This window comes from Engraulis encrasicolus, chromosome 11 (assembly GCF_034702125.1).
Source record: "Engraulis encrasicolus isolate BLACKSEA-1 chromosome 11, IST_EnEncr_1.0, whole genome shotgun sequence".
In the NCBI taxonomy this organism is placed as follows: domain Eukaryota; kingdom Metazoa; phylum Chordata; class Actinopteri; order Clupeiformes; family Engraulidae; genus Engraulis; species Engraulis encrasicolus.
The window spans coordinates 6,232,066-6,251,443 of NC_085867.1; the positions used below are offsets into that span (position 1 = coordinate 6,232,066).

The window sequence follows — 19,378 nt, forward strand, 5'->3', positions numbered from 1 at the left end:
AACTGGATGCCAGAACCCCCTGCGGTGTAGCATGCATTGCTGTACTCACGAGCCCAATGCGATCCGACAGCCTCTTTTGTAGGCTACAATGCATTTATGGACGACAGTACAGTCTTCCCCTTAGGCCTTTGGATCATTAGCCTACATTTCAGCATCACTGTCACTCATTCACAGAATGTGTGGACGGATTCTGTTGGAGGAGTGCTATATTATTATTTCTATTTTCAAGCCTGTTTCATTTTCAGGAATATGAGTCAATATGTCACATCTGTCACAGGAGCCATCACGTTGATTAGTGAGAGATTGGCGAGGGATTTGGCTGAAGGCATACTGCTTGTTTAGAGATAGCTCTGCCAATAGGAAACTGTCAGGGACAGTCGTGTCACCTCCTGATAAAGCATAAAGGCTCGCATGTGAAGTATGAAGGCCTTTCTGGCCTCTCCAGCTGTCAAATGTGAGATGGGACTATTCTTTGGTTGGGATTTTGGTTGGTTGCAAAATCTGATATCCATAATGAAAAATATCAGTCTTTTTTTCCGCCTTGTGGCTGGGCCTTGCCAACTCTGTCTCCTCACTCAGTCCTCTTTATGTGTCCTCCTCATCGCATCTCCTACTTGGAGGATGAGCAGCAAGTTGAGATGTTTGAACAGAATCCCTAACGAAAATAACAAGCGACTGCTGATCTTCGTCCAAGTTGAAATTATGTTAAGTTACCGTAATGGAGTGTGGCATCTTGTCATTGCCAATGTGTGTCTCACTCAATCTGGCCTTGGCTCTCTTTATGCTTTTGTGTTTTGGGATGGATGGTGCCACTTTGGTGAGGATGATGTAGCCAGGCTGTGCCTTCCTAGTGACGCCAACACCTTCAGCGTTGCTTCCAGTCAGGCCAAGAGAAATACAATATTGTTTCTGAGCTCCCGAAAAAGTGGGATCTCCTCCCACTTTGTAGGGAAGCAAACAACCATCAGCAAACCAAGGGAGGCAGGTCGACTATGCCGTTTGGGAAATGCTAATTGTTATGCTCTTGGTCAGACCAAGTCTCGAAGACATTTGAAAGTCGATGATAATCAGGCTGATGATCAAGGATGATGAGGAAAACTCAGATGGTGTACTGCTTCACAATAGGCTCATTGAGGGCTATTATATGGCTGGAGCAGGGTCCCAAAATGCATCATGCTACACTTAGTACCTAGCTGATGCTTTCATCCAGTTTGACCTGCAGGGTATTGGTTACAGATCCTTGAGGTTAGGGGTCACTACAGTCATAGATGAAGGTTAGGCTACATCTTCCTCCTATTGGGCAGGACAAAGAACCTACGTAACTATTTTTTAAAAAGTGGAAGCCCAACTAGGAAACTCCGATTGCCATTGTCATTATGACACAGCACTCCACAGTACACACAGCGGAATTGCATTTATGCCTCACCCGTATAAGGGGGTAGACCCCAATGGCACCTGAGAGGGAGCAGTGCAGGGGGATGGTACCATGTTCAGGGTGAGGATGGGGGAGAGCACTGGTTAAATTACTCCCCCCACCAACCTGGCAGGTCCGGAGTCAAACCGGCAGCCATTGAGCTACAAGTCTGACGCCCTAACCACTTACCCATGACAGCCCATATTAGGCCATGGCTACCTGACATGATCATGGTAAATGGATTGATGATAGAGACGTGATGACTTTCTTTCACATACCCACCCTCTTGTGCTCCTGGTTGAGTTGCAAATGTAGCCTAAAGGTTGCAGGTTTGAATCCGGTGCTCATTCAGCTTCATTCATTATTGAAATGCCCTTGGGCAAGACACCTATTACCACATTGTGCAGTCCAGGGACTGTAACCATTACCCTTTCTTGAAAAACTAAGTCTGATATGTCTAATTGGATGTAAAGGCAGACAACTTCCATGCAAATGTTACAGTAGGCCGGTAGTCATTCATCACAACCAGATACCACCCGCCCGCCCAACCCCAAAATTGGTGTGTGTGTTATGTAAACAAAATCCAGAGAGTGTTATGACTTTAACAGATGTGATGCAAGCTAAAACTAAGGCCATCCATTGTTCCACAGTGATTTTTGTCCAGTTACATATTTTTTGTGAATGCATTATGGTGGAAACGTTAAGAGAGACAGATACATTAGCATGTCTCTGTTATCTCCTGGCATGCAATTAAGAGCTCTGGGGCCTACAGCCAGCGTTATTGTTTAGCTTCACAGGATTTACCATGGGACAGTGAGTTAATGTGCATGGCCCTGTCTCTTTCTCTTTTAATCCCCTTTTTCACTTTTAGATTCAAATTTACCACAAAGATGGTAGAGATTTACTGTACATCAACAAAGAATTAGCACACATTATTATGAGCATGAGTCAACCTTAGTTAAATGCACACTTTCAGCAGGGGCCATAAAAGACACATAATCACAGAGTTAAATGGTTTGTTTATTTATTTTTCCTTGTTACTATTGTGATGCAAATTGTAATTCAAAAGCTTTGTCTCACATTCACCTCAAATTGAGTTCTTTTTTTCTCCTCTTAGCATGTTCATCTTTTTTGATAATACTATTTCAATTATCAACTACAAATGCACTCAGAGAGGGCAGACCTCTGCCAAGGAAGCGGTTTGATAGAACACTATGTTACACCCTAATTGTTTCAAGTCTTTCTGCCTTGTGTTTGTAGAAATCGGAATATCAAAATGTGCCCTATTCCGCAATGGTCAGGAATCTTCCTTGTTTAATTCCTTAATTAATTCATTGATACAGATCATGATTCGGATCACCACCAAAATGTAATAACTTGTTCCTTTTGTCATTTCCAGCAACTCCACAACTTCATCAAATTCCGTTCATAATTTTTTGAGTTATCCTGCTGACTAACAGTCAGACAAACAGACAAGCAGCAGACAAACAAACCAACACAACTGAAAACATAACCTCCTTGGCGGCGGTAATTAACATTTAGACAGAGAGAGAGAGAGAGAGAGAGAGAGAGAGAGAGAGAGAGAGAGAGAGAGAGAGAACGCGCTTGGGAGATGCTGTATATAGATATCTTCTCCCTTGGAGAGCAGATTATTGAACTGTCATGCTGGGTACTTCTTGACAAAGTGCTTCAAAGACACATGACATGACACCCCTCATACTGGCCCTCAATTTCCAGCGCTGCACTTTGGCAATCAGTGGGGTGAAGGCAGCTGTGTGTGTGTGCGCGCACGCGTGTGTGTGTGTGTGTGTGTGTGTGTGCACGTGCATGCGGCATGCGTGCGTGCGTGCGTGCGTGCGTGCGTGCATGTGTGCCCATGTGTGTGTCCATGCATGTCTGTGTGCATGTGTACTGCAAGTATGTGTGTGCTTGCGCACTTGTGTGTGTTTGTGCATGCATCCATGTGTGTGCATGCATTTCTGCATGTATGTGCATGTGTGTGTGTATGTGTGTGCGTGCATGCGCGTTTGTGCATGTGTGCGTGCGTGCATGTGTGAGTGCGTGTGTGCCTCCTTGCATGTGTGCGTGCGTGCGTAGTGTGTGTGTGTGCATGTGTCCGTGCATGCGTGTGTGTGTGCAGGCTTGTGTGCTTGCGTGCGTGTGTGTGCGCAGTGAGCTCAGCTGCCTTGTCATGAGGGAAAGGTTAAGTGCGTCTCGTCTCCTCCAGACAGGCAGATTTGACAGCTCCCTTCTCCACCTGTCCGGAAACACCTGACAGGAGGCGTGTTTATCATTTTCCGCATCTTTCTTTTATTTATTTATTTTGTTTCATCTTCTAAATCTCTCCCCATCCCCTTTTTTCCACTCATTTTGTGCATTGTTGTTTGCTTGGCTGCGTCCTGAAGTATTAACTAACAGGACGTGAGGGGGCTTCAGTTCTGTGTCTGACGTGGGCAGATGGCTCACAGTAAGAGGACTGCCATCGCAGCTCCGTTCTCTTAAGGCAACTGAACAGGTATCCTACTGGTGACTGCTGCCGATGGCGTCTGGAAACATTGCCTGCTTGCCAAAACTTTTCATTTCACTACCCTCATTGTTTTTAGATGCCTGTAACAGAACTGAGCCCTGAGGGAGGTCTGTAGATTAGATCGAAAGCTTTGCTAAAAGAAGAAAAGAACGATTTTTCTTTCTTCTTTGACAGTTTTCATCTTTATTTTGCACCTTTTAATAGCGAGTGCGGTGTAATTTGTTTTAATACAGAGGCCTGTAACATAGCATAGTAGACAGAGTTGTTTAAAGTGGAAGTAGGAGTACAAGATTCAAAGTGGAAAAAACCCTTAAGTGCCGAAGGCATAGCAACTATGTACGAGTAGTGTACTTATGCTCGTCCTTCTATTTCTGCTTTATAGACCTCTGGTAGTAGTGAATCACCACATGAAATTGATGTGTAGAATATACATGGAAAATTACATTACAATATTATAAAACACTTAGCTGACGCTATTTATCCAAAGCGACTTACAGTTAGGTACAGGGTATTGGTTACAGTCCCTGGAGCAATTTTGGGGTTAGGTGCCTTGCTCAAGGGCACTTCAGCCATGGATGAAGGTGCTGGTGAGGGTGGGATTTGAACCTGCAACCCTCTGATCTAAAGACCAACGCTCTAACCATTGAGCCATGGCTGGCCCATAAGATTTGTTGCGCATAATGTTGCACATAAGAGTTGATTCATCACAGAAAATGAACAGAACAGACAATGGTCTACTTGCTCACGTGACTGCATTCACAATGTGGATTTCTAGACAAAGTTTTGTTAGTTCAAAAACTCTTTCTGAAATGATATCTAAGCATCAACATCCAAGATTCTGCATATCCTGTGTTCCATATATACCACACAAGGGACAATGGATATCATCACGTGTCTTTGTTCTCATGATGGTATCTCTGAAATGCTGTCAGTTGGTTAGCGTGTTCATTGCATTAGGGAATAACAACGTGCCGTGTGTAATTTCACCATGAGCAGATGATTCCAGATAAAAGTGAGACAAATGCGCAGCATAAATTAAGCCCTTTGGTTGGATAAATGATCTGTCACTTTTGTTTATGTCCTCTGTCCCGTGTTTTTTTTCCCTGAAAGAAATCAGAAGTGCTGTTGTTGAATACAGATTACTCATTTACTGCATGTGCAGATGATACATACCATAATAGTAATATAATGCAGTGTGATTTCAACACTTAAGAGAGTACTATGGGACCAAATATAACCTAGAAGATGTTAAATCGACTCTCTAAGGGAGGTGTCAAACTCAAATTCAAAGAGGGCCAAAATCAGAATCTGGGATGAAGTTGTGGACCCAATTCAACATTTAGAATACACTGAAATTGTGCTGGACTGAAAGCTAGGCAAATAACACGTTCCTATCAGATACACCATCATATACTTCTATGTAATTCTTCTATCTTATTTGCTAGTATGTGCCTGCACTAGTCTGGACCCACTCATAATTCCTGTGATGCACAAAATTTTTAGCCTGGCTCTCGCGAGACCCCTAGTGCTTCGTGCATCTTCGTTACACTTCGTGAGCTCGCAGTCAGGTTACAAAATTTTGCCTTCAATTCACATTTTATATATATTAATGGTGTATGTGGGCCAACTGTAATACACATTTTAAATGATCTCGCGGGCCAAATAAAATGGCGTTGCGGGCCAAATTTGGCCCCCGGTCCTGAGTTTGACATCCCTGCTCTAAAGGGTGAATTATGTAACAGTACAAAATGTCCTATGTGGTGACGGTTCTGGTTATGGTGATGTCTTTTCTGTCTGTACATCAAACATCAGTGCTGAGTACAAGAAAATAATATTCTGTACATCAAACACCAAACGCTGAGTGGTAGAATTTCTGCCTTTTCTTTATTCCCTGCAGCCCTGAAAGCAGAAGATCTCTCAGAGGACCCCAGGAACTTCCTCCCGCTGCCCGTCTACCCGTCCGTGAAGTACCAGGTGCTGAACGCGGAACCCCTGTTCCTGAGGGACACCGGGCGAGAGCTGATGGGCAACGCCAGCCTGCTAGCCCAACGTCAGACCTTCATGCTGCTGCCACCGGGCAACATCAGTGGGCAGCAGCCGCAGCCGCAGCAGCACCAGCTGCCTCTGCCATCCATCAACGCCAGCTACGGGCGCATGTCCGTGGAGAGAACCATGCCCCCCGAGCTCCTGCAGACCGGCCCCAGGATCCGGGCCTTCATCCTGGCCAAGCAGGTGCGCTCCTCTGCCCCCATCATGCGGGTGCTGTTCCACGCCTCCCGTAGCTACGGCGCCATCTACCCCAACATCAGCACCACCAACAACATGGGTCCCGACTCATCGGCTCCCCCTAGAGCTGGGCCGGGGAAAGGCGGCTACATCTGCGTGATGACCTACGCCTTCTGGGAGACGCGGGAGGTGCGAGGCGCCTGCTCCCTCCCCGCCGAGGGAGGCTCCTGCCTGGCGCGCCTCAAGCCCGAGCCGGTGTGGTTCGGCCTGGGCGGTGGGGGTAGGTCCGGCAGCAGCAGCCGGGAGAAGATGGGAGCGGGGGCGGGAGCAGGAGCAGGAGGAGGAGAGGGCCCCGGGAACAACGTGGAGCTGTACTACACCACCAGGCCCAGCCCCACCAGCCAATGCTCCCCGCAGGACAGCCAGAGCCGCAGCAGGGGTGGCCAGCTGGGCATGGCGCTGCGCTACGGCGTCAACGGGGGCCCCCGCATCAAGAGGATCGGCAGCCTGACGCTGCTGCGCTCGCCGCCGGGGAACCCCACCTTCATGAGGGTGCGGCTGGGGGGCGCGCTGGTCATCCAGACGTCCTCCAAGCCTGTCAAGACCTCGGACACCGCCACCTTCTACGTCTTCCTGCCCAGCGCATCGCCTGTGGAGAGATTCATACTCAGGTAAGGATGGTGGAGGAGTTGGTTCCTCTTGGAGTAGATGCATCTTCATCCTGAAGGTGTGTGTGTGTGTGTGTGTGTGTGTGTGTGTGTGTGTGTGTGTGTGTGTGTGTGTGTGTGTGTGTGTGTGTGTGTGTGTGTGTGTGTGTGTGTGTGTGTGTGTGTGTGTGTGTGTGTGTGTGTGTGTGTGTGTGTGTGTGTGTGTGTGTCTGTGTGTGTCTGTGTGTGTCTGTGTGTGTCTCTCTGTGTGTGTGTGTGTGTGTGTTTGTGCATGCATGTTTATGTGTGAGTGTGTACAATATGTGCATGCATGTGTGTACGTGTGTGCTCATGTGTAATAATAGCAGGCAAACAAATGTGTCACGGCTTTAAAGTGAGACTGCTGGCTATGCTATGAGACTATGATACTAATGTTGAATGGGGTATGGCTTACCATACTTACAGAGTTTTTGAATGGGGTATGGCTTACCATATTTACAGCGGTTGGACAGTTGTGGTCAGAGCCGCTCCTGTGTTTTAGTGATCTAGCATCTGGCGAGCGGGTGACAGGGGATGGAGGGATGGGGGATGGGGCGGTGGCAGACCTGGAAGGGATTAGTGCCCAGACTAATGCCCTGTGACTGACTGGTGTGTTGGTATAGCAGCAGCAATCCAGGCAGCTGACAGCTTTTGCTGCATGGGACCTGGACAAAGTCACCTGGAAGGCAACCCCATCCGATGCATACAATGTACACTGCAAAAAATGAAATCCTAGCAAGCTTATTTTTCTAGAGTCAAGTAAAAACATCTAGTCAATCTTATTGGTCCATGGGGCAAGATATTTTTACTTGTCATAAGCAATATTTGATTGAAACAAGTAAAATAATCTGCAGTAATCAAGGAAAAATATCTTGCCCCATGGACAAATGTCCAAAAACAAGAATAGTCTAATTTCTAGTTAAAATTCCAGTTAAGTTTTACTTCAAATAAGATTAACTGTTTTACTTGAAACTAGGAATAATAAGCTTGCTAAGATTTAATTTTTTGCAGTGTAATAAGGACCCAATTTTTGTCGCCCTTTATCCTTGGGCCCGGGACAACTTAGCACACCGCCGTGCATGTCTTTCCACATGAGCCCGGTGATGCATGTGGGGAAAAAAATTGTGCGCAAAAAATTAGGGAATTAGATTAAGGATTTAAAAATGCATTCACAGAAAACAGGATAATGCCAACAACGCCTTTGTATTCCTGGAAGGGGGATTTTGTTTTTCGAGACACAATAATAATAATAATAAAAAAAACTTTGTTTTCTGGGAGAGACATTTAACTTGCCTATTTCATCACCCCGATAAGTCTATCCATGCCTATATGAGTCAGAAGCACCTCACACTATTTGGAAAAGCTTATTGTCAGCTAAATGAATTTTGTGGTATTGCCACCACTGGCATCATGGTTTTAGCATATCCGGGAGGCAGCGCTCCCGTCTAGGGCTGGCGCTAGGCATAGGCAGACCAGGCGCTTGCCTAGGGCGCCAAACGTCTTGGGGGCGCCAAGTCCCACAGAATTAGAACATTTTGTGAAATAAAGCATTAAGCTTTATATTGACAATTATTATAAATGGGCACTCAGATATACAGTACATGTAGGTAGATCATCTGTGCTCTATCAGATGTATGACTATGACACTATGTTTACATATGCCAATTTCTAATTCCCGTGAAAGCAAAGAGATGTGCTCGCCTAGGGCACAAAATTGACTAGAACCGGCCCTGCTCCCGTCTGTACGCAGATTACTGTATACAAAAAATAAAACCCAAACCCAGTCTCTAAGCCACGGTGGGGAATAATGGGGAAATGATTTGGCAGTGCTGTGCTGGTGGCATGGCCGTTATTTGTCTGAATTTTCCGCCACATAAATATTGCATCAAGCTAATGGACCGGCAAAAAACAAATACTGTACCTAATAACCCCACAAGGTCCTTCAGGGCCGGCACGGGAAAAAAGTGAACTTATTACCCTCAGTCAGAGCAGTCTGTTGTGAAAATACACAGAGTTGAGTTAAATCACAAAAGAAAGTCTCAAGTCGTCGCCAGGGATAAGGAAAGCACTTAACGGTTTTAATGGAAGATTTTGGATCAAAGTCTCAGTGCGTGTCGCTGTGGAAAGTTGGCTTTCCGGCTGCGTTAATAGCTTTTGTTTTCTACAGACAGACGGCGTTGGGTGGTCTTGGTGGAAAGCAGAGTGTAAGTATTCTAGACCAGCGCTGCTCAGACCCCCTCTGGCTCCATGCCAACTCTGCAGGGTGCACATGTGTGTGTGTGTGATGTGTTTGATGTGTGTGTGTTTGAGTGTGTGTGTGTGTGTGCGCGCGTCCGTGCGTGCGTGCGTGTGTGTGTGCGTGTGCATGTGCGTGCGTGTGTGCGTGCACGTGTGTGCACGCGTGTGCATGTGCGTGCGTGTGTGCGTGCACGTGTGTGCACGCGTGTGCATGCGCGTGTGTGTGTGTGTGTGTGTGTGTGTGTGTGTGTGTGTGTGTGTGTGTGTGTGTGTGTGTGTGCGTGTGTGTGTGCTTTGCCTGTATACAATAGAACCGAGATACAACTAAAAGTATGGCCTTCATAGATCCGAGCTGAGTGAATAATAGGCCGGCTTTAGCTTAATGAGAGTGTGCCCAAACTGAAGAGTTTGCCCACTAGCAATGAGGTGGCATGGAAAGTGACCTTATTTGGACTTGGAGGTATTGCGTAGTATGATTAAGGACCGCAATTTCTCTTCTCTTCTCTTCCTTTCTTTTCTTTTGTCTTCTATTCTATTCTTTGTTTGTGGGGGTGTTTGTGTTGTTGTTTTGTGTTACTTTTGTTGTGTGACTTTTTAAAGAATCGACTAATTAATGAGAGAGAGTCTTGGAGTAAACCAAGTCACTATTCCTGCAGGTCTTTCTTGACCCTGGCTTTTGTGGTCGACTACTGTGTCCATTTGTCTTTTCTCTCTTCTTTTTTTCCCCTTTGCTTTTCTTTTTTTATATATAGAGCAGAGAATTTGAAGTGGAACCTACTTTTCGCCAGGAAATTGATTTTTTTTCTATTTATCCTAGAGAGAAAAAAAATGTCCCTTTCTGCGCTGTTCCACTTTAGTGTTTTATAAGATGGAGACGGCACAGCACCACACCGCACCCGCACCGCACCGCACCCATGGGGCTTGAAAGGGATAATCTGTGGGCAAATTGAAAATGAGTAGAGTTGTTAACCCTTTGTGGAAAGAAAAGCATAGGAGGAATTACACAACTATTTTTCAATATGACGAAAGTATTTCCTTAAGGAGAATGATGAAAGATGGCAGGTAAATAAATGATGCACATCTTTTCTAAACACTAACTTAAAACAGCTCAGTCAAGAGCAGAAATACTGCAATAATGGACAAAATATCTGATAGGCTGGAGCAAGTAAAAGTGGGTCTTCACATTTTGATGGGATATGAGTGGCAGAATTCTATATGTTTGTGACACACAGAGATGTGTGAATCCAAAATCTCAAACCTGCAGCTGATATGGAGCCTTGATGCCAGTGTGTGTGTGTGTGTGTGTGTGTGTGTGTGTGTGTGTGTGTGTGTGTGTGTGTGTGTGTGTGTGTGTGTGTGTGTGTGTGTGTGTGTGTGTGTGTGTGTGTGTGTGTGTGTGTGTGTGTGTGTGTGTGTGTGTGTGTGTGTGTGTGTGTGTCCGTAAGGTGGCATGTACTGTAAGGGGGGTGGTAGCATCTTTAACCCGGGTAGCTCACTTGAGTCCTCTCGTGCAGATGATTTGAGCTGGGGATTTACTTAATCAACATGTTCATTACCCATCCTCCTGAACCTCTTCCCCCAGTCACCATCCCATCCTCCTGAACCTCTTCCCCTCCCCTCCTCACCATCCCATCCTCCTGAACCTCTTCCCCTCCTCACCATCCCATCCTCCTCAACCCTTCCCCTCCTCACCATGTTCATTACCCATCCTCCTGAACCCTTCCCCTCCCCTCCCCTGCTGCTCATGCATACAGTGTTTACTTCTCCCCTACACCAGCCAGCCAGCCAGCCAGGGCTGAAATAGGCCACCGCACCACTGCTCACGCTCACATCTCTGCAGCAGAGGCACAGAGGAACACACACACTCAGACACACGCAAACACACACATGCACGCTGGCACACATGCACACATGCACACATGGGCATGCAGGCACACACACTACGTAAACACAGGCAGGCATATTGGCACACACTCACACACATGCACACATGCACACTCACAAACATGCACACGCTAGCACACACACACACGTGCGCACACATGCACGCACAGATTCATGCATGCATGTCATGCACGCATTCACACATACATAGGCATTCAGACACAGGGCCACGCATACATCACATATACGTTCAAACGCACCCAAAACAAAGGCATGCACACAAATATAGTCTTATAAGGCATTACACGGATGCTCTGTGCCTCACACTCATACCTTCGAATATTTAAAGAACCAAAAGCAGATATATTGTTTATTTCATAGTGTGTAGTGGAGTTTAAGGAGCAACAATAGACATGCAAGCAAGCAGCACACAAACACATACAAACCTACCAGTATTGCACAGTCAGAAGCACAGATAGCAACACGGACACATACACACTTGCGTGCTTGGTACGAGTACACACACCCATAAACACACACTCACACACACACACACATACAAAGAGGAGTGCATAGATGAAGAGAAGAGGCCTAGTATAGTACTTATTGCCTTGTGATCCGGGAGAAGTAACTGACACTGATCCTATCAATCCAGTGAATGTAATGCCACTCTGTTTCTGTATTGACAATATCTTCCAGAGACTGCAAAGAGGATGTGTGCAAAATGGCTGTCTGCAGAGTGAAAGATGCTGTGCCCTTCAGCAAGGAGGGAGCTGGGTACTGGTGAGGCCCTGTGCCATAGATCGGAACCGCCTGGCGGCGGTGTATGGGCAAGATCGCTGTCCATGGTGCTGAAGCACTGCCATGGCCAAGTAATGTCTACGCAGTAGACATTTTCAAGCTCAGGAGGAGCGCCACTGACAGCTCGGGCAGTATCTGCAGATTTTTGCGATCTCTGAGCGACACCCCCTGACCGATGATGGTCAGAGAGCAAAGGAGTAAAGTGGACTGGAGAGGAAGCTAGGCCAGGACGCCTGATGAATCGACCAAACAGCAAAGGAGGTGAACTGGGAGGTGGTGGGTGCGAGCGAGAAACCAAATTTCTGACTGGAGACAGGTCAGCAGAGAATAAATGCTGTGTAGTTAATTAAGGGGCGTTCCAAATTTCAATGCATTGAAATCACACAGAATGATTGCTGAGCGGATAATGTGATTCAGGTGGATGAATAGAAAAGAAGGCAGCTGATAATTAGGGCTTGTCAAATTTCATTACGCTTCTCCTGAACTTTCGTTTTTAACAAAACGTGCATTTATACTACATACAGTACTACTATACTATAGCCGCTTGCTTCCAGAATAAGGCAGCACTATATGCAGCATAAGGTTCTTGTGTGAGGGCCTCATTTACGGTTTGATGAAGGTTGATGCATAGAGTAGGCACCAAGAAGTTGTATGAAGGTTATCTGGCATTCTGGTCACGAGTTACCCGCATGTGGATCTTTTTTTGGAGCTTTAAAAAGTCTGAAATCCTTCAAAAGTAGTTGATTATCTTACAACTTACCTTATAAGCCCTTAAGGAGTTGTTTCAGTATCAGTGTTGGGTCAGTGATGTTGAGTTGGTACAGAGAGGGAATCTTTTCGATTAAACAATTTTGGACCAAACTGGGACTTATAACATTTTCAAATCGAAAAGTTTCAGAATCTGTACATTTTTTTATCAACTTTGTACCAACCTGTAGATCAAGGTGAAAAATCCTTGGGTGTTAGACTTAAAAAAGCATTGCTAATCCTGAGCCTATGTGAGCAGTTGGAGCAACATGCACTCTTCAAAGCAGTGCCTTTAGCATTGAAGGTTAAGAACAGTTATCCTGTGAATACAACCGTATACTCTTATCCTCAACTCAACCTAGGGCTGGGCGATATGGAAAAAAACCTATATCACGATATGGATTACTTTATATCACGATAACGATATATATCAGATATAGCACAATTACATACATTTTCAGTTATTCTCTTTATTTACTCTTTATTTTTTCATGCCGCAAAACAACCTTTCTTTAAAATGGATCTTTCTTATTGTTATTTTTACAGTTACATGAACTTATAGTGTGTATTGTGACAACATGAAATGTAATTAAATGGTATTCAACTGTATACAACTGCTAAAAATTACTATCACGATATAAACAATATAGGAGAAAGGTCACGATATACACTTTTATATCGCGATAACGATATATATCGTCATATTGCCCAGCCCTAACTCACCCTCACATAAACTACTTGTGGTAGGCTATCCACCCACACTAACTGGCAACCATCCTCTTACAAAACCTGACTCTCTCGCCAACACAGGCTGCCATTGCCCCCGAACACTCACAACTCTGACTTCCTGCTGTGAAACAAAGTGTCTTTGCAAAAGCGAGAGAAGAATACTCCAGGTCTAATGTCTGTTAGGGCTGTTTCCTGGTGTGATATCTGTGCCTACTTGGTTGGATCATGGTGTGCCGACTGACTAGGGATGTACTCTGCACCCCGGTGTGAATTTTGCCTAGACTGGATCGATCAAAATGGGATGTCTTAGAGTAGAGAGTAGAGTAGAGCACTTTTATTAATCCAGAGGATATTTAAGGTGTCTGACAGCCTGCATAAATACACAAATAAAAAACAAAGGCTACACGAGACAAGACCTAGTACACATTATTGCACATTGCAGTGAACTTATAGCACACACTTGAGTACAGCAATCAGCCTTACAGCAGTTCACATACACACACATGCCCTCTCTCACACATGCACAGGCACATACTCACACACAGTAGAAGTCTGATGAGATGTCTGCCAAGGCTGTTCTTTGGTGTGATGCCTGAAAAGGCTGCACGCTGCCATATCTCAGTGTGTTGCCTTTGTAGACAGCATGCTGCTGTGCTGTCTGCATAGGGCATATCCAGTTGGGATGTCTGCACAGGCTGTATCCTGGTGTGTTCGTTGTACGCCTTTGTGTTTGCCTGTAATAGTTTGATGTGATGTCTGCTGTATTCTGCTGTGATATCTGCATAGGGAGCTTGATGTCTTCTCTGTGCAGGCCCTATCCTGACCATCCCATAATACTTCCATTTCATTTCGTATTCATGGTCTGGAGGTTGCTTGATCTGACACGTTTGCAGGAAGCGGGAAGTTTGCACAGTTCTGGTTTGAAATAATTGGACAGCTCTCACCTAATCGCCGACAGTTACTCAACAACAATAAAGCACAGGTGTTTACGTCATCGTCACAAGCGCCCTCTCCCTTTTTCGATGTGATGTCTGTGCTGTATTCTGCTGTGATACCTGCATAGGGAGCTTGGTGTGTTCTCTGTGCAGGCTGGCCAACTTTGTCTCACAAATGCCTAAAACTCCTTAAATAAGCCTAAATAAGCACTTTTCTGAATTCTGGTCTTGATCTACTCTGTTGTTTGCAGTAGTCCTATTCTGGTGTGATGTCTGAGGAGGCAGGTTTGTGCGGGTCCTGCTGTGATGCCTGTATAGGTAGCTTGATGTTGTGTTGTCTGTGCAGGCCCCTATCGTGCTGCAATACCTGTATAGGTAGCTTGATGTGTTGCCTGTGCAGGGCCCTATCCTGCGGTGTTGTCTAAATAAGCCATATCAGGGTGTGATGCATGCGCCGCACAGTCTGTATCCTGTTGTGATGTCTCCCGAGATGGTGGGTGAGCCAGGTGCAGTGGGAGATTGGGCAAGAAAAAGGGCCCGGGCACTTTTGGCTTAAAGGGGCCCCTCATAGTTAGCAGTGCAGAACTCACCCTCGTGGGGCCTTATTTTCAGAACTGTAAAAAAAAATATGGAAAAAAAACATTGAAGATAGGGGCCCACAAGGTTACGGGGCCCACCGGTGAATGCCCGCTATGCCAGATGACCAGTCCAGCCCTGGATCCACACCAACCACAGGTAGCATACTGTCGGTAACAGCACCCACAGCAGCAGTTCCTTTCCTCTGTGATCACTTAATGACTGACAGCGTGTCAGCAAGGTTTGCCCACACAAACAAGGCCTTGCAACAGAGATGCTCTTGGGATTGACAGGCATGTGGTGTGCCACACAAAGCTTGGCCAGGAAAACAAGGCTTTGCAGTAGACTAAAGAGGAGACGAGTAGAGATAATTTATTAGTGAGGGCAAAAGTTAATTAAGACCTTGCATTACATCAGAGGTGTTTTTGTTACTGATTGACAGACGGGTACCTCAGCCGGTGAGTTAATTTTATCCTAAAAAAACGTTAAGGTATTGTAGCTGCTGCAGAGAAGAAAGGCCCTTTAGTGGAAATGAGGAGAAAGTGTGGAGGGACTTGTGGTTTGTCATAAGACCAAACAAATAAGTTACTGCGGTTGGCATTGGAGGATAAAATGATGAATAGTTGGGCTAACTGACTTGGTTTTTATCTTGGGAGGTTTTTGCTTTCACCTTTTTGTAACTTTTTCACTTAACTCCACTATCAAACTCAGTCACGTTTTCCTGAGCTGTTTGTATTCACCTGACACTAAATAATTAATTAGGGATTATTGACAAGCTTTGCAACAAACCCTTTTCTGAGTTGGTTGATTTATCATCTTCGTGGGGTACACTTAGTTCAAACACTCTCACAACCTGTAATGCCACCAAGCATCACCAGTCACACGCACACACACACACACACAGACACATACACAGGCAAGTGCACACGCACGCATGCACACACACACACACACACACACACACACACACACACACACACACACACACACACACACACACACACACACACACACACACACACACACACACACACACACACACACACACACACACACACACACACACACACACACACACACACACACACACACACACACACACACACACACACTGATTAATTGCAATATCTCCGTGACCCTTTCTTGGTTACAGGGAAATGATGGTTTTCCAGGAGGTTTATTCACCCAAATGCACTTGAGCAAGAACTTTAATTCAGTGGAAAATGAACCTCACCGAATTACAGTAATGCATATTTTCTTGTTTCTGTATATTTTTTTTCTAGTAAAAGAAATCATAATATCCTTTTAGTGCTGGTGAATTATGGAAGATTTTTGCAGCGGTATTGATTTTCAATTGCTTGCATTAGGCCCTTCTGGGTTAATCAGAGTGGTAGCTGTGTGTTCCTTATTGACTATAGTGAAGCATGCTGGCGATGGATTGGAGCAAGGAGATGGAGTTGCTTGATAGAGCTGCGCAATTACAGCTTCCCAAAGCAAAGCATGGCTTTCCCTCCCAGCGAGATGTGAAATGGTCTAATGGGTTATGGATTGATACTGAAATGGCTGGACTTCTTTTTTTTTAGACGTATTTCTATATACTACAGTATCTCCTTTTTCCTGTCTCTGTTTTTTTGTGTGGTTTGATTCCAGGTTGACTGAGAGTCGTGTCTTTACAGAATGGCGAACAATAGAGAGATGACTACTGCAGGAAAAGGCCAAACTCTTTTCCACAGTTGACCAATCTCTGCAATAACAAAATGAGTTCACAGACGGCAATAATGGTTGAATGGATATTACCAAGAAAGACTTTACTGGAGTTTCCTCTTAACGCCAGAGATCTGGAAAGGAACCACTGGAGTTTCCTCCTGGGGAATAATTAAGTCTACCTTGACCTTGACCTTGACCTTGACCTTCTGGATTCTACAAAACTTTTTAGCAAACTGCTCCAACAAAATAGCTGTCAATCATAATCAGCAGCCAGCATCGACTCTGCAGACTTTGCCACCGGTGTGTGTGTGCTGCTATTGAAAACAATGGAATCAGAGGGCCGGGTGGGTAGTACAATGTTTTCTTACTTGATGCTGTTTTAATCTTCTCCTAAATTCAAAAAAAGATTCCAAAAAAGTAAAAAGAGGTCCTACCGTGGCTGATATGGTGGGGCACTTGTCTACTATGCGACTGACCCAGGTTCGGATCACTACTATGGTCTACTATGCGGACCTTCCCCGTCTCTCTCTCCCAACTCACTTCCTGTCTTTACTTCACTGTCCTGTCTGAGAAAAAAAACTATCAAGGCTTTTAAAGCCCCCAAAAATACTTTATTTCAAAAAAGGACAAAGAAAATGGAAAAACATTGAATTTTAGCTGTGCACAGGGTGATGGGTTTCCCTTCGTCAGTCCCTCAGGGCCATAATGCAGCAGAGGCCACCACTTAGCCTCCTGTCTGAGCAGAGCACTGAGCACAACCCCCCTTTGTGTAATGAACAGAGCAGTGCAGGGATTATGGCCATTTAATTCATCCTAGTCCAGGGAGAAAGAGAGAGAGCTCTGTGTTGTGCAGATGTGCCAACCTGTCTCTCCTCTCTCCTCTCTCTATCTCTCCTCTTTCTGTCTCTCTGTCTCGCTCTGTCTCTGCCTCTGCCTCTGTCTCTCTATGTCTGTCTGTCTGTCTATCTGTCTGTATCTCTCTCCCTCTCTCTCTCTCTCTCTCTCTCTCTCTCTCTCTCTCTCTCTCTCTCTCTATATCTCTCTCTCTCTCTCTCCCTCTCTCTCTCTCCCTCTCTCTCTCTTGTTAATCTGCCCTCTGTTAAATCTGCTCCCCTTTCTCTTGGCCAATATTGTTCTAACACACAGGCATCAGAAAGCCATCTATTTCTGGTGTGAGACGTTCTAAGAGAATGATTGTGTATATAGTAGTCTAGTCTCCCCTCTTTATATTACCAATCCAACCTGGTCCCCATTTCTCGATAGCATCATTGCTAACCAGTTAGCAACTTACTAGGTTTCCAATGGGAAATTGCATTGCAACCAAGTAAGTTGCTAACTTAGTTAGCAACAATGTTGTCAAGAAACGCACCCCTGGTCCTTTCAGATGTTGCTTGGCAACATGCAGTAGCCTGCATCTTCTTCAGGTCACGTATACTTTCATATCCACATTTGATGTTGAATGTTACCTTTGGCTCTGACTTTGGCTTTTTGCTGTTAAAAATAACAAAGGGAGGTCAGTTCATACTTCATAGTCATACGTGTGGTGTTTACATGGACATCAAATGAGCATTGCTGAATTAATTTTTTTTTTTAAAGAATATTTCTGAATCACATAGGACTAACTGTTGAGTACATGAGTTGAGGTGCAAAAGTACTTCAAAACTCCATGCCCTTTTGAAGACAGACATTATAATATTATTCAGATATTACAGACTCAGTTCACCCAATTAACCTTATCAGTGTAGTTCTCAGAGCAGGTATCGACTCGACTCAGATGGAAACAGATAGCACAAAGTGCAAAAGTGTGTGTGTGTGTGTGTGTGTGTGTGTGTGTGTGTGTGTGTGTGTGTGTGTGTGTGTGTGTGTGTGTGTGTGCGTGTGTGTGTGTGTGTGTGTGTGTGTGTGTGTGTGTGTGTGTGTGTGTGTGTGTGTGTGTGTGTGTGTGTGTGTGTGTGTGTGTGTGTGTGTGTGTGTGTGTGTGTGAGTGTGTGAGTGTGTGAGTATGTGTGTGTGTGCGTGTGCGTGTGCGTGTGCGTGTGCGTGTGTGTGTGTGTGTGTGTGTGTGTGGTCTGTCTCTCTGTCTCTGTCTCTCTGTGTCTCTCTCTCTCTATCTATCTCCCTCTGGCTCTCCCTTCCCTCTTGTCTTGTTTTTCGTCATGCCACAGCCAATACAACATGCCTGCTGCACAGGGCTTGACACTGGCACCTGCCAACCGGCCAAACGCTGGTAAAACTTGGCTGTGGCTAGTAATACTTTCAGTGTCACTAGCCAATTTGGCTGGCAGCTTATTTGGTATGACATATGCATCATAGTAGCCTTTATTCTGTTGTTTGCGCCTTGTGTATCTATTGTTTGTATTTGAAAGGTATACACTCATCTTGCTTTAGCACCTCATCCTCTGAGGTTAGACGTGCAGTATCATGATAAAGAAAAAAAACAATAAGAAATCTGTGGCTAGTGGAATACCTCTATGGCTAGTGACTCAGGAAAACCACTAGCCACAGTGGCTGGTGGGTGAAAAAGTTAATGTCAAGCCCTGCTGCTGCACCCCACTTACTGGCCAAAATTTCACCATGAGGGACAAAAACGTTTTTCTAACTCTAAATTCTAACTCTAAGTTGGTGTTTGCATAATGTGTATATACCTCCCTGCCTATACTGTTACAAGAAAGCACAATGCACTGTGTCCATACAGGTTGTCACCCAAAGGCAATTTGTACACATTACAAATGAACACACTCTTTTGGAAACTAGAAATTGTCCAGAGGAAAATAACAGCAAGAGTGGAGGGCTCGCAGTATTCCAGAATGCGCTTTGTGTGTTGCTGGTTGGCAGTTTCAGCTGTTGATGTTTTGTTAGATGGTATGTGTGTGTGTGTGTGTGTGTGTGTGTGTGTGCGTGCGTGCGT

The 19,378-nt window shown here is 45.2% G+C and overlaps 1 protein-coding gene across 1 annotated transcript in view; it reads left to right on the top strand.

Moving 5' to 3' along the window:
- The window catches only part of si:dkey-1d7.3 (transmembrane protein 132C), an 82,092-nt gene that overhangs the window by 20,748 nt on the left and 41,966 nt on the right, over positions 1–19,378 (top strand). Inside the window, exon 3 of the mRNA XM_063211089.1 lies at positions 5,839–6,838. Coding sequence (XP_063067159.1) covers positions 5,839–6,838 — 1,000 coding nt within the window. The remainder of the gene's footprint in view (positions 1–5,838; positions 6,839–19,378) is intronic.